Here is a 14,073-nt window from a genome sequence, read left to right as displayed (position 1 = left end):
CTAGGTCTTTCCCCGTGTGTTATGAATGTTCATTTTGGTAATGGTGCTGGTTTTATTTTGTTTTATTTATCTGCAGCACCTAAAGCATGTTAGAATGCTAAAGATGACAGGAAAGAGTTATTAGCCTTTTGAAGCACCTGGCTAGGTAGTGATGCTTTGAGCTTAATATTGTTATCGCCATGCTAATAAGCTCTCAGTTTTACCATTTCAGACTTTTGAATGTAATTTAAGAAGGAGAAGAGGTGTTGCTAAGGAGATTAATTAATGTACTATTCTATTTAGGTACAGAACCTTAATCTGATGGACTGTTTTGGGAATTCATCCCATCGGCGCAATGAGTATCAGCATACAAATGTAGACAGGGCCTTTAATAATACGCACACAATTTCGTTTTTAGTACGCCTGATCCCAGATCTGCTTAGATGGCCTCTTTCACACACATGTGGTACAGATTTTCATTACTAATGGAAGACAGAAAGATGAAGACTGGATTGCAGGTATGTGGAAAATTAAATAGCTGCAGTGGAAGAAATTATTCCAGGAACTTGATGAGATTGGAAAACGTAGCACAAGAATAAACACTGTGTGAGTGATTTGTGGATCATCCCACTGTTGTGTGTGTGTGTGTGTGTGTGTGTGTGTGTGTGTGTGTGTGTGTGTGTGTGTGTGTGTGTGTGCGCGCGCAAAGACCAGGTCTGTGACACTCTTGTGACACAACTTTCCATCCTCTCTCTCTCTCGTCATTTTTCATCTTCTTTTCCCGCCCTAATCTCTATTTTCCCCCTAATTCATATCACTCCAGTTTCCACATCTGCTTGGAGGATTGAATTCAGGTGATGTGAAAGTCACAAGTTCGCTGATCACCTCTAACCGTCTATGCACAAGCTTCCTGGAAAATGAACCTGACCCAGATATCTGACTCCATATCAATGGGAGAGGCTTCCTCAAAGCCAAAGAGACTACACAAGGAGTAACTGAAATATTTATAAGTTAAGTGAAAGGACGGGGGGGGAGGTTTCATCGCCAGCTTCAGCATCAACTGTTTACTAACACTGGACGCTCGTGCACCGGCTGAGATATAATTTCCTGTTGTTCAGCCTCATACTTTGAGTATTTCTTTGAATCTTTTGATAATATGATGTGCTGTAGATGGTAAATTAAAGGTTTTGTAGACAAATTATTTGCCCTTTTAATCACAGCAATGCTATTCTTAAAATACTGCAGTATTGAACAGCCGTGCAGTCTTTCACAGAGCAGTGCAACGCTCATTAGTTCTATACCTGAAAGAGTCAGTCTCTCCAGGATGCTCTTACAAGCCCATTCACGCTGCTAATTAACCTCATTACCTATTTTAAAGCACTACACACCTTTTCAGTCTTTTGTCGCCCCTGTCGCAACTTTTTTGAAACACGTCGCTCGCATCGCTTCAAATCAGCACTCTACTCTTTCATATGTTAACTGTGTTCTCAACCAAATATAGGCTTTTAATGATTTTCAAATCATTACCATCTATTATTATTTACATTTTTTTCAACCAGGAGGTCAGGTACATTATGTGGAATATTTTGCAGATGTGTGGACAGCAGTCCAACACCAACCATCTGTTCAGTCGCTGCACATGTACGGCTATGTTTGGACACACATACACACACACATCAACATCTGTCCCTGCTGGACAGGCCCTTCTGGTCTCTGAGAGCTTTCCTTATGGACAAGGACACAAACACATATACACACACATTAAGGAAGCCATGGAGTAGATATTTTGTTGCAGCAGATGCTGGCTTTCCAGCAAATAGTAGCATTAATGAATAGCTACCTTTCCATTTCCAGAGACCACGCAGTTCTTCTAAAAGCTAATCGTTTCACAAAATCATCTGCCACGTCAACAGTTTGGGGGAAACAGCCTGGAACCAGTAGCAGAATTAGACGCATCATAGCTTTACAATGCTTCTGCAAAACTGAATCTATGGGCAGAAATCTGTGCCATCAGAAACTGAATTTGAATAAGTTAAATCTGAATTTGAATTGCTCGGATTGAATCTGAATTGTAACTTGAATAAATGCTTTTACAAACTGAATATGAATTAGCCTAATTTGAAATTCAATTTATTGGTTTGAAAATGATCTTCGCTAAATTGAAATTGAATTTTATAGTTTGAAAATGAATTCATTTGCTTTGAAACCGTATTTTATCCTTTAAAAATGTAGCTCTCGAACTGATGTGATCCAGTAATGCTGCACTAATGAATTAGACTAACTATTCACTTTAGCTAAAGTTATTAAGTTAGCTAAAGAGTTGGGATGCTGTGTAAGACATAAATAAAGCTAAAACACAAAGGTTTGGACACCGTTTCAGCTCAAGATGCTGTAGATTCCTGTCAGTAACACTTTCGGTCCGCTAGTAAAACGTAGTTCTATTAATCTGCGCTCGATTACTCTTGAACCGGAACCGGATGTAAGTCCCAAAAAACTGAACTGTAGAACTGAAACTGAATGGTGAGAAGTGAATCTGAAATTATTCGAGAGCTAAATTTTTAAAGGATAAAATACAGTTTCAAAGCAAATTAATTAATTTTCAAACTATAAAATTCAATTTCAATTTAGCGAAGATCATTTTCAAACCAATAAATTGAATTTCAATTCAGATTCAATCTGAGCAATTCAAATTTAACTTATTCAAATTCAGTTTCTGATGGCACAGATTTCTGCACATATGAATCTCCTGAGCAACATTCAAATTTTGAAATTTTAAACAAATATTGAGAAACTCAAAAGTGTTTTTCTGCAAAATCCTCCAATTATGTAAGAAATATTTCTTGAAAAGCTAATAATGCTGCTCTTTCACTAAAAATGTGAACATACAAATATAGCTCCTTTCAAACTACATAAAGCAAGATCGCTGACAGTGACTAAGTCCTTGTCACAAGTTTCATACTGAACCAGAATTGGCTTCCAGATTAATAACAATGTTCCAAATTCCCCATTTAAAAGTTAAACCATAGTGTGAACACAGCCTTTTAGTGTCTAACTCAGCACACATATCAAGTTTAGAGCAGCTCATTTTACAAGAAACAGCCTGGCCTTTTATTTTTCCTATTTATATTTATGGAGCACAAGTAGCAGCCAAGTAAAACTGCAATATGAGAACAAAGCTGTTTCTTTGTTGTTTTGTTTTTTCCTTTTTCTTTTTTTGCTTGTCCCATTTGGTTCTTTAGCCGTCAGAATTGTTGTCTGAAGACCAACAACCCAATGGATTTACTTTACCAAATGGATCATCACGCCCTTGCCATCACGTTAATCTAGCTAAGTGTAAACAGCAGTAAATACTAAATATTGAATGTTGTTGTGTAGCAAGCAGGACCGACAGCGCACAATGTGCTTGGAAATAGCAGCCAATAAAGGTGTAGTTTATGTCTATGAACAGTGAACACCCGTGTGCACACCTGCGTGGATCAGCGCGCTTGTATTCAAAAGGTTTCCCCATGTAATGGTCTGCTAGAGGATGTAGAGAGCCATAGCCCTCTTTTTATTACTTTATTGTAACTAAAGTTGTGTAAAGTATATTCATTTTTTTATTTTAGAAGGAGCTGACAAAAGCAGCATTTTAACTTGTGAAGCTAACATTAGCTTTACTAGCTAGCTACACCCGACTGTAGCTAGCTACAAAAAATGAGAAATTTTGTGTCTCTTGCCTTTGGCTGAAATTAAAAACCTACTGTGCCAAAATAACTGAGAACTTAAATGTTCATTTTGCCAGTTTTATTACCATAAACTAATAAGAAAACAGGCCAGGCATAGCAAAAGGGGTCAAACTGACCTCTGCCAAAAAAAGGCTAAAGGGAAAAAGCAGGCTACGCAGTGTCACGCAACCAGTTGACTCCACAACATTTCTCACACATATCAAAGACCTAAGGGTGTGTCAGTAACCAACACATTTTCCCAACCCCTGAGCCTGCACCCACACTGTGTCACAGCCCTGTTTTTAGTGGCAGCTCGCATAGCAGGAGAGCACCAGTATTCATTCAAAAGTCCCAAGGCGATGCTAACTGCATTCACTGCGGCTGCAGGTTGGAACATTTCTAGAAGGCTCTCGTGTAGAGTACAGTCAAACCTTGTCCCAACCATGTTAGTTTAACTTTAGGAGCAGGGTCTGAAAAAAAGCATCATTTCCTGCCTTTATTAACTGCTCAAACATCAGTTTGAAGCAGTAAGAACACTCTGTGTTATGAATTCGGGGTGTGAGTGGGAAAAAAAAGTCCTGCCAGGCGATGTAGAGGGACAGTCTCGCTCTATAGCAGCTGCTGAGAAAACACATCTTTGCAAGTACAGCTACTTACTTACATAACAAATCTCCAGTGACATGGCTCAGCTTTCTCTTCTGATTCTGAATCTTTCCCCTCATGCCTTTGAGAATCAGCTCATGACTGCAGAGCATTTTTTTCTATCGCATTATGCTGCATGCATGTGACTCTGTAGTTAACTGTTGTCCCCTTTTTTCACAATTAAAGCTCACACACACACACACACACACACACACACACACACACACACACACACACACACACACACAGATGATGTAAATTCCAATAGAGACGGTACCTCTCTGTGTCAGTCGTATGACGGTGGGGGGAAGAAGTGTGTGTGTGTGTGTGTGTGTGTGTGTGTGTGTGTGTGTGTGTGTGTGTGTGGTTAATGCCACCCCTTTAATCGGTGCTGAATGAGTGAGAGTCCCACCCTGCTGCCCTTCTCATTTTGTGGGTGGCCATTATATTTACTCGAGCCTTCCTCTCTCATCCTGGTAAACGGTGCAATAGAATAGAACAGGATAGATTTGCTATCACCTGATCATCTGCTCACACTTGATGTAACAAATGCCTTCTTTTTTTATTTCTCATCCACCTCTCCGGTTTCATTTTTGTTCTCTTCGCCCAGCTGCCCTTCTGTTTCCCTTCCTTTCCTGTAAAACAGTTTGCTTCATTTCCTTTTCCTTATTTTTCTGTGGCGCCGTCCTTTTTGTTATTCGTTCAGTTTTCTTTCTCATCCTTCCATCTAATGTTTTTCCTTCTCTGTACTGTGCTGGTGTAACCCTTTCCTTTTCTTTCTTGTCCTTTCTCAGATTTGTCATTTGTTATTAATTAATTTATACTTCCTTTGACGTGTACTTCCTACTCTTCTCTATTCATTCTCACCCTTTTCTTTCTGTCTAATTTTTCATTTATTTTTCTCTTTCCTTTCACTTTTTTATAACATATATTCATTTAATTCCCCCTCCTTTAAGTTTTTTTAATCTTTCCTTTCACATTGTTTCACTACTTCCTCCATGGTATTGTTTCTTTTCCTTTTTTCCCTTCATTTCCTTCCTCAACTTTGCACTTTATTTCTTTCTCTTCCTTCCTTCTCTTTCACTTTCTTTCCTCAGTGTATATTATTTTATTTCAATCTTGTCTCCTCTTCTCTCTTCCTTTTTAATAAGCTCTGTTTCACTTTCCTTTCCATTCCAGTTTTCTTCTTTCACTTCCTTTCCTATAATTTTTACTCCTTTCCTTTCCCTTCTCTTTCCTTCCATCCTCTCACCTCTGCTGTGCTCTCCACTTCTGCCTGAACCTGCCGCTGACCCATTAAACTGTGTGGATGTTATTTTTGCTGCATGTGTGTGTCTGTGTGAGAGGGAGAAGAGACAGAGGGACCCGACGTGAGCCGAGCAGTCTGCGATCAGAATAAACGGGAGGTGGAAAATGACAGCGTTCAGCTACCCCTGCGTTTCATCACCTCGTTCCCTTGTTCTCTTTTTCATCATTTTCAGTCTTTCATCACTCCCCCTCCATCTGTCCCACTCACACATCAAGAAGCATCTTCCCCTCCTCTTTCCTTTTCTCTTATTAACTCCTCTGCCTATCCCCCTTTTCCTCCAAGCAAAAAATATTCACCCACCTCTCCCCCCATCTGCTCTGTAATTCAATCATGGAGGCAGTCAGCAGTAGCAGGAGAAGTGAGTGATGATGTTTTGGAAGAAAATGCAGGGAACAGCGCCGGCCAATCTTCCCCTCGCTCCGTATTATCATTTCTAATATGCTGTGCTTCAATTTTCAAGATCACTCTCAGGATCAATAACGCCGCCCGAGCATGTTTGCTTCTTCTCGTGAGTGTTGCTGCAGTAATATATTCCAAGTAAAGGCCTTTAGGTGCGCTTGATTGACGGGGAAATATCTGCTTGAGTACATTATCCGCGCAGACTCGCCGAATATTTACGAAGTGGTGAAAAGACATAGCCGCCCACATTTTAATAATATTTTCAGGGTGAAATAAGAGCAACACCCCCGACGCACACTTTCATTTTATGTCATTTACACTTTGTTGTTTTTAGTGTTTTTATCTACCTTAAAAAAGCGCGAGAGGGCTGTTATGCTCGTTTCTTTGACTCTTGGACTCTTGGCTTTGCATGATTGACAGTTTGAAATAATCCTTACGTATCTTTCTTTGAGCCTCTCAGTTCATCCACACAAGCTGTCTTAGCTTTCCCCTTTAGCTTTCTTCTGATTGGCTGCCCTTCACAAGCAGAATATTTGAATGTCATGTTCAAATGCCTTTATTTTGTGAGGGGCAGCCAATCAGAGAATGCTGGGTAACAGGAAGAGAAGCGCCATGCTGACAGTGAATGAACTGAGGGGCTAGAGTCGTCGAGCTGAAATACAATGCAGGAAACATATATTAGGTACCTGTTTAATTGTATTGCACAATATGCACAGAGAGTCGTATACCTGGAGGTGCAACAGCTGTTACGCTAAATTAAAAATATTTGGCGTAGCTGTCAAGTTGCACTGTGAAGTGCAAACGCTAGCTGCTTCTTCACGTCACGTCGCTCCTCTGAAGCATACGGATGCAGACAGAGCATCGTTAGCCAGTCTGAGAGACTCCGGCTGACAGCGTGTGGAGCTTCCTCTCTGCTGCTCCTTTGTGAATGTGCACTGGTGTGGATGCAATCATCTGCTCTGCTCCTGCTAGCCCGCCTCGCACGTCAACACAGAAAAGATTGGCGGGGGAGGGCGTGAGGAAGAGAGGGGGAGAGAAAAAGAGAGAGAGAGAGAGAGAGAGAGAGAGAGAGAGAGAGAGAGAGAGAGAGAGAGAGAGAGAGAGACTGGTATCTAGAAACGTCTGGGAGTGTCAGCATCTCTCATGGCTGCAAAGAAAGAAAGTGAAGGAGGAAGATAGCTGTGGAAGAACGTGTCAGTCTGTCGGACATGGCGTCTTTATCATTTCACTGAACGAACACACACACACACACACACACACACACACACACACACACACACTGCTATGACCCAGTCAAATCCTATGTGCAGAAGGCAAGTTGAGTGACAGCAAACTGATGATAGCTCTCCAGATGGTGCCAGATGTTTGTGTTAATGTAACTGTGTGTGTGTGTGTGTGTGTGTGTGTGTGTGTGTGTGTGTGTGTGTGTGTGTGTCTGAGATGGAGGTAAATGCGTGCATTTGTGCGGACTGTGTGTCTGACCTGAGTGAGAGTAAATGATGTGCATTAGGGCAGAGCCTCAGACCCACAGACAAACGGACACGCACACCTCAGCCACACGTCCACTCGTTACCACCACAAACCACTCACACATTTCACTGGCAGCTGCACACACACAGACAACACACGTCTCCTGTAAGCTTTGTGCTGCATGCTAAGATGACAAACAGGTCTGTGTGAACATCAGCCTAGCGTCAAACTGCCCTGCTGTCTGTCTGGGACACTCAGCTGCACTCTGTCATTACCGCCCTGCTGCTTCTGCCCTCTTTATTTGTTTTTTCCCTGAAATAAACAGGTCAGTATCAGTGTCCTGCAGACACTTTTGCAGGCACTCCCTTAAAACACACGCAGCAAAAGATAAATAATAAAGTGGCTTATTTTTGCTTTGCACGTCCACAAATGAAATTTCAAAGGGCATATTAAACAGTTTGTCTTGCAGAAAGCAGTTCCTGTGGTATCAGCGGCTGCCAATTACACAAATAATTAAATTCAGCCTAATACTGGAAAGACAGCGCTTCACAGCAGACTGAAAGGATTTGAAAGAGGGAGGCGGAGCAGAGACGAGCCTCGAGTCTGCGTTTAAACACTGTAACACTGTAAGTTATAGAAGGTTAAACTGCAAGCGAACCATGAAACACTCCACTCAGCCAGCGATGTGACAACATAGATAACACACTCCACAAAGCTGCCGTACTCCTGCAAACCACTTTGCAACCCACCTCAACCCCAGTTTCTCTAAGTGACTCGAATGTGATGTGAATTTCATACCTTTTGTGATGATATGATGACAAAAACATGTATATTTTGGATTTCAGTGTTACAGAAAGTCTGACTAAAGTATGCCTAATTACCCTAAAGCAAGACATATCAAGTGCACTGAATTAAAAATGAAGTAGCGTGAGCTCACTCACATTTCACACAGTTGCTGTGACTCATCCCAGATGCTATTTTTGTTATTTAAGTGTAGCTCACACAAAATAAATCTTTTATTTTAGGTCCTCTGTTACTTTTCTGTGTCAGTGAGTATTTACATAAAACTAACTAATCACACTTTGCAGTACAGAATCGTTTTCATATAAATGATTTTGCCTGTTTTGTATCTAATGTTTATAGTTATGTATTTTTACCAATTTTAAGACTGAAGGTAATCAACTGCCTTCATATTATGTTACATTACTCAGTTAATCCTGCTTTCTCCTTTAAAAATGTGATTTTTTGTTAAGTGATTGAAATTTAAAGTGTTGATTTTGCAACAAAAAATCTGCTCACAAATAAGATGCATGCATTTTGTATTTTTGTACTACGGGGCTTCCAGGTCCCACAATCTCAATTTCACTTTCAACACAAGTTTATTAAATTTATTGAGTAAATCTTAAAACACAAAAAGGGTCTCTAAACATTTAATCTTTAGCAAAGCATTTTCCTTTAAATAAATAATCAATAGCATAAATAGAACCGAAATAAACAGAAATACAGAAATTTAACCATGTTCTAAGGAAGTCAAATACAGGATCACAAAATCTATTCAAAAATGTAAATGTAACGTTGCCAAGTTCCCCAGTCTATTTCCCTGTATGCAGCATATAGACTGTGTAGATTAATAAACAAAGGTCACCCACTGTGTGCACTAACAAGCATCAGTCAGGCCGCTGCCTCTTTCACCTGCAGTATCTGCTTTAAATCGCTTTAGTCGCCATCTGTATGCACTGCAGTCCGGCGAGGACTGGCTCCATTTGGAGCACATCTATGCATGCTGCCAGCGGCTGTCTGCTGCCTATGAAAAATTAGTTTGAGGCCTTACCTGTCCTCTGCATCTCATGTACTGAGCAGTAGTCAGAAAGCGGCTTCCAGCTGAAGAGCACTTAAGTGTAGCCTAAAGGTTGTTTTGTGCTCTTGTACATAATGTACTTTGCTGAGCTCCACATACAGAAACACACACTCATTTTGGGCACAACCTCTATGTGCTGGACCCTACCAGTTCTTTTATAGTCACGCCTGTCTTTTTCTGCAGTAGACAGACTGTTTATAATCCAGGGGGTTTCCTGCTCTGCTGTAGACTTTTGTTCCAGCGCCTGCATCAATGCAGTGAACCCCGCTAATTGCTACACACTGTTATGAAGCCATATGCTTCGCTTAATCCTGCAGAGTGAGCACTGCCGTCTGAGGCACAGAACCCTGCGACTTATAAAAGAACTTCAACACACATAGGAGTTGGATGGGTGGGATGTTTGTCTCACTTCTAGGCTGGTCAGGTCGCCGCTGCTCCACTTTTATTACACCTTTAATGGTCCACCGACTACTTTGAAGTTCTGCTTGGCTTGTACTGGGCTGGGTTTAAGAACGGCCTTGATTCTTCATGGTATGGATTGAACAAGTTTCTTGGAAACATTTCTCCGGGTTTCTGGTGCTTATTGATATGATAGCATCGCACAGGGCACCACTTCCATGATGCGATTCTCCCATGACACCACCACCCTGATCTGGTGAGCGCAGAGGCCACTTTAGTACAACGAGCTCATTGTCATCGTCGAGAAACTAGACTGATGATGTGAGCTTTGTGATGTGGCACATTTTCCTGTTAAAGTGGCCGAGAACACTGTAGTCATGGAAAGATAAAAAGGAATGGACATGATTATGAACAGCACTGGCTAAAAATGATGCTCAATTGGCAGTAAGTGGCCCAAAGTGTGCCAAGACAATATCCCCCACACTAAGAAACCATCAACAGCGTTAAAGGTTCTCATCCTTTACGCTGTTCATGTTAAAGTATCGATATTGCAGCAGAAATCAAGACTCATGAGATCTTTTTATGCCCAGTTTTGTCCAGCTGCAGCTGTAGTTACCAGTTTTTAGCTGAGTCAATTGGTTCCAATGTGGGCTCCTGTTTCAAAGCTTTAACATGTTGTGCATTCAGAAATGCATCTGGTCATGCTTCTCTAAGCTATGTCACCGAATGAGACCTTTCCCCCCAGAGAACCACTTCTCACTTAAACCTATCTTCTTTCTCCATCCCTTTTTCTGTGTGCATAAAATCCCAACAGCTCACGAGTTTCTAAAAAGGTTAAATCAGCTCATCTGACACCGAGAGCTACGACACGTTCAAACTCCCCTAAATCGACTTTTCTTCCCCTTTTCGTGCTTTGAACTTCAGCAGGTCCTCTTGACCCACAAACAGAAGACAAAAAGACAGACAAGAGCTTTCAGGTCTGAAAATGAAGGATAAGCATCTTAAACCTGCAATCTTTTTCATGCCCAGTAGGGTCAACTGAACTGGTTCCCAGAAGAAATCCAGTTGTATTGAACTCAAGGTAAAAATGGTCCTGCTTCTTATTTGATTTTAATCCCAGTAAACACCCTCCTGACGAGCTTCTGTTTTCAGTTGCTAGAATAACTAACAATATAATGCTCTTCTTGTAGTTTATGGTCTCATACAGAGTGAAATAGACGACTGAATTGGGTATGGGAAGTTACAACCTTATGAATTCAATGCAGTTTATATTTATATAGAGCTACATCACAACAACAGTCCCCTCAAACCACTCTGTATTGTAAGGTACAATATTACAGAGAAAACCCCAACAATCAGACGATCCCCTAAAAGCAAGCATGTGGTGACAGTGGGAAGGAAAAACTCCCCTTTAACAGGAAGAAAGTGCATCAGTGCATCATGGGAAGCACCCAGTAGCCTAGGCCTATTGCAGCATAACTAAGGGAGGATTCAGGGTCACCTTGTCCAGCCCTAACTATATGCTTTAGCAAAAATGAGAGTTTTAAGCCTAATCTTAAAAATAGAGAGGGTGTTTGACTCCCGAGTCAAACCTGGAAGCTGGTTCCACGGAAGAGGGGCCTGAAAGCTGAAGGCTCTGCCTCCCATTCTACTTTTAAATACTCTAGGAACAACAAGTAGGCCTGCAGAGCGAGAGCGAAGTGCTCTAATAGGGGGATATGGTACTATGAGGTATTTAAGATAAGATGGGGCCTGATTAATCAAGACCGTGCATGTGAGGATGTGGATTTTAAATATTACAAATGCATTTCCTTTCTGTCATGTAATTGGCCGATTAGATATTATTTTAAGACGTAGTTCCAACTAATCTAGTGGCCGTAAGCACAATATTTAGGAGTGGATGTGCAGCGTCTTCAAGAAGAGAATATTCAGCCGCTATGTTAGCCAACACCAGTCATTTTAAATACACAGAGGTCAAGAAGTACAATAAAGCTCTAGTGTTACTCAGTACACAAACAGACTGACAAGTGAATTTATAAAGTCATCACTTGCAATAGGGGCTCAAACGTGGACCATTATTTGTCATTAGCATGGCCTCTTCTTATTCAAATGAGGCCCACCTGCTGTTTCCAGTGTAAGCACCAGTTCAGATGCTGCTGCGTACCTGCCCAAGCAGAACAATTATAGTAATTGGATAATAGGCTTGGTGTCAACTAGCTTTTATAAAAATAATTACAAGAGTTAAAGCTGAATTACTTGTTATGCCTTTGTGCAAATTCTACCTCCTGCAGCTCGGCCTGTACGCTACCCCTCGCTGTCTGCTCACAACTGGACCAGCCAGTTATATATCAGTGGAAGTATCAGCAAGCCACCGCCAGCCTCTACAGAATGATCTATCTGCAGCTCTCTCTGGCTTCTCTCTGTATTGCCCACACATTAGAGTGGGCTGTGCAAGTGAAACATTGTTGGATGTTGTAGTGCTACACTGCCCGAAGGAGAAAAAAACCATTAGAGGAGCAGTCGTGAAGCGAGCCTCGCAGTATGCAGGATAGAAGAAGAACACTGGGAGTCGTGTCACACTGATTGTGATGTTGAAACCTTAACTATCACACGGCCACCAGTATCATGTCACTGGAGAGCCAGGGTCACACACAGATCCAAACACACACACGCTGTGTTCCCTCCCTCTCTCTGTGCTGCAGTGTACAGAGACAGGGGTTTGAAGATGCGCTGCCACTCTCCAATCACACCACTAATCTTCTCGGATACACCCCGATGCATGCAAACCCCTGTCTCCCAGAAGACTCACACATGCAGCCTTCACACATCACCATCATCTCAGCGGTGAACAGCTCCTATGCGAGAGAAAGCTTTTGCCCATGGCTGAACACGGGCATCTATAGGGGAGGGTTTCAACAGAAATCCACAGCTGTGTTCTCATCTCTGCAGTGGGAGAGAACCGACTGTCTTACTTGCTTTCCCTGGCCGGGGCCTCTGCAGCAGCTTCTGCACGGTGAGCAGGTCCTCGGTCTTCACCGCCTGCAGCAGTTCCTGGTCCTTTCCCATCTTCCGCGCTCGGCCGCTCTATTCCAGCATCCTCCGATACAGAGGCGCCTCGCCACGCGGAGGGTACGTCTACACCCCGGCCACGAAAAGCCTCCTTCCTCCCACCCCCCCAGGTCCCTGGCTTGATGAGACCCCCCCTCCTCTCTCCCCTAGAGCTCCGGCATAGCACGGGTCCAGAGGGGCTGAAAGCGAGAGAGAGAGGGGGGGAGAGAAAGAGGGGAGGGGGGTGGGGATAGGCTGGGTGGGATGGAGGGATGCTCTCGGGTTCTCCCACGGCTACGTGCAGCGCTGCTGAATGGAGACGGGACCGGAGGCTAACGGGCCGCTCGAGATCCCAGCAGCCGCGCGGCGGCGTCGCGTGCGTCGTATTTTGGCGGAGCGGATGAGTGGTGGGGGTTCCAGGATTCGCCTCACCGGCTCCTCGGTCTCACCCCCGCTGCAGCTGCCCTCGATATTAAACGATTAACCGACGGTCACCGGGAGGAAGGAGTCAAACGGAGAAGCCTCGCAGGCTCAGACACACTGCGCGTAAATGGTTGTGCGTTTGAAGGCGGGTGCGCGCCTGTTCGTATCTGCCGAGGATGTGCCGCTCGTGTGCTTTACGTCGTAAACGCAGCCCAGCGGTGACGCGGCTGCAGCCACAGCTCCGCGTGCGCTCGCTATTTGGTAATGATTTTCTCCGAGTGGGGTGGGTGGGTGGGTAGGGGTGTGCAGAGGTAGTGAAGGGGGGCACGTGCACGTGCCCGCGCGCTCTACAGCTGGGCCAGCTCGCACTGCTAAATGGCTCGTGCTGAAAGTTGTGGGCGGACCAGGAGCGCGGTGCTCTCCCGCCTCCTCCTCGTCTCTCTCTCTGGCCCTGTTTCTGTGGCAGAGGCTGCAGAGATTTATTGAGGAAGACACAGAGAGAGTGGAGGTGTGCCACGGCTTTCTGCTTATTGGCGCGATGAAGTCTTATCAGACTACACACCTGCATTCTAGCCTAAGAGTTAGACTGAATTCAAAGCTGCACGACACAAACAATTTCAGATTTGTATTAAAACTTTCCTTCTTTTTTACATAGATGTTTAAGGCCTCAAGGCAAGGCAAGTATCACTAATAAACTTGGCATTGGTATTGGATAAACACTACTAGGATCAGCACTTTGTTCATTTAACCCACTATACTGTGTTACATAAAACATTTTTTGAGGAAATTAAACCCCCACCCATATAGCTCCATATACCAATGGCATTCCATCAGGGCAAGCA

General features: G+C 43.1%; 1 protein-coding gene across 6 annotated transcripts in view; it reads right to left on the bottom strand.

The window, feature by feature from the left end:
* Positions 1–13,442, bottom strand: part of caskin1 (CASK interacting protein 1) — a 137,394-nt gene extending 123,952 nt beyond the window's left edge. For all 6 annotated transcript variants that reach the window (XM_085453172.1, XM_085453173.1, XM_085453175.1 and 3 more), the window contains exon 1: positions 12,733–13,442. In XM_085453172.1, coding sequence (XP_085309298.1) covers positions 12,733–12,826 — 94 coding nt within the window. In that variant the 5' untranslated portion in view covers positions 12,827–13,442. The remainder of the gene's footprint in view (positions 1–12,732) is intronic.
* Between the last annotated feature and the right edge of the window lie 631 nt (positions 13,443–14,073).

This window comes from Copadichromis virginalis, linkage group LG4, assembly GCF_057382275.1.
Source record: "Copadichromis virginalis isolate Kocher_CV1m ecotype Utaka linkage group LG4, C_Virginalis_male_GT1.1, whole genome shotgun sequence".
Taxonomy (NCBI): domain Eukaryota; kingdom Metazoa; phylum Chordata; class Actinopteri; order Cichliformes; family Cichlidae; genus Copadichromis; species Copadichromis virginalis.
The sequence above is the reverse complement of the archived record's forward strand: the minus strand, read 5'-3'. Positions and strand labels throughout refer to the sequence as shown.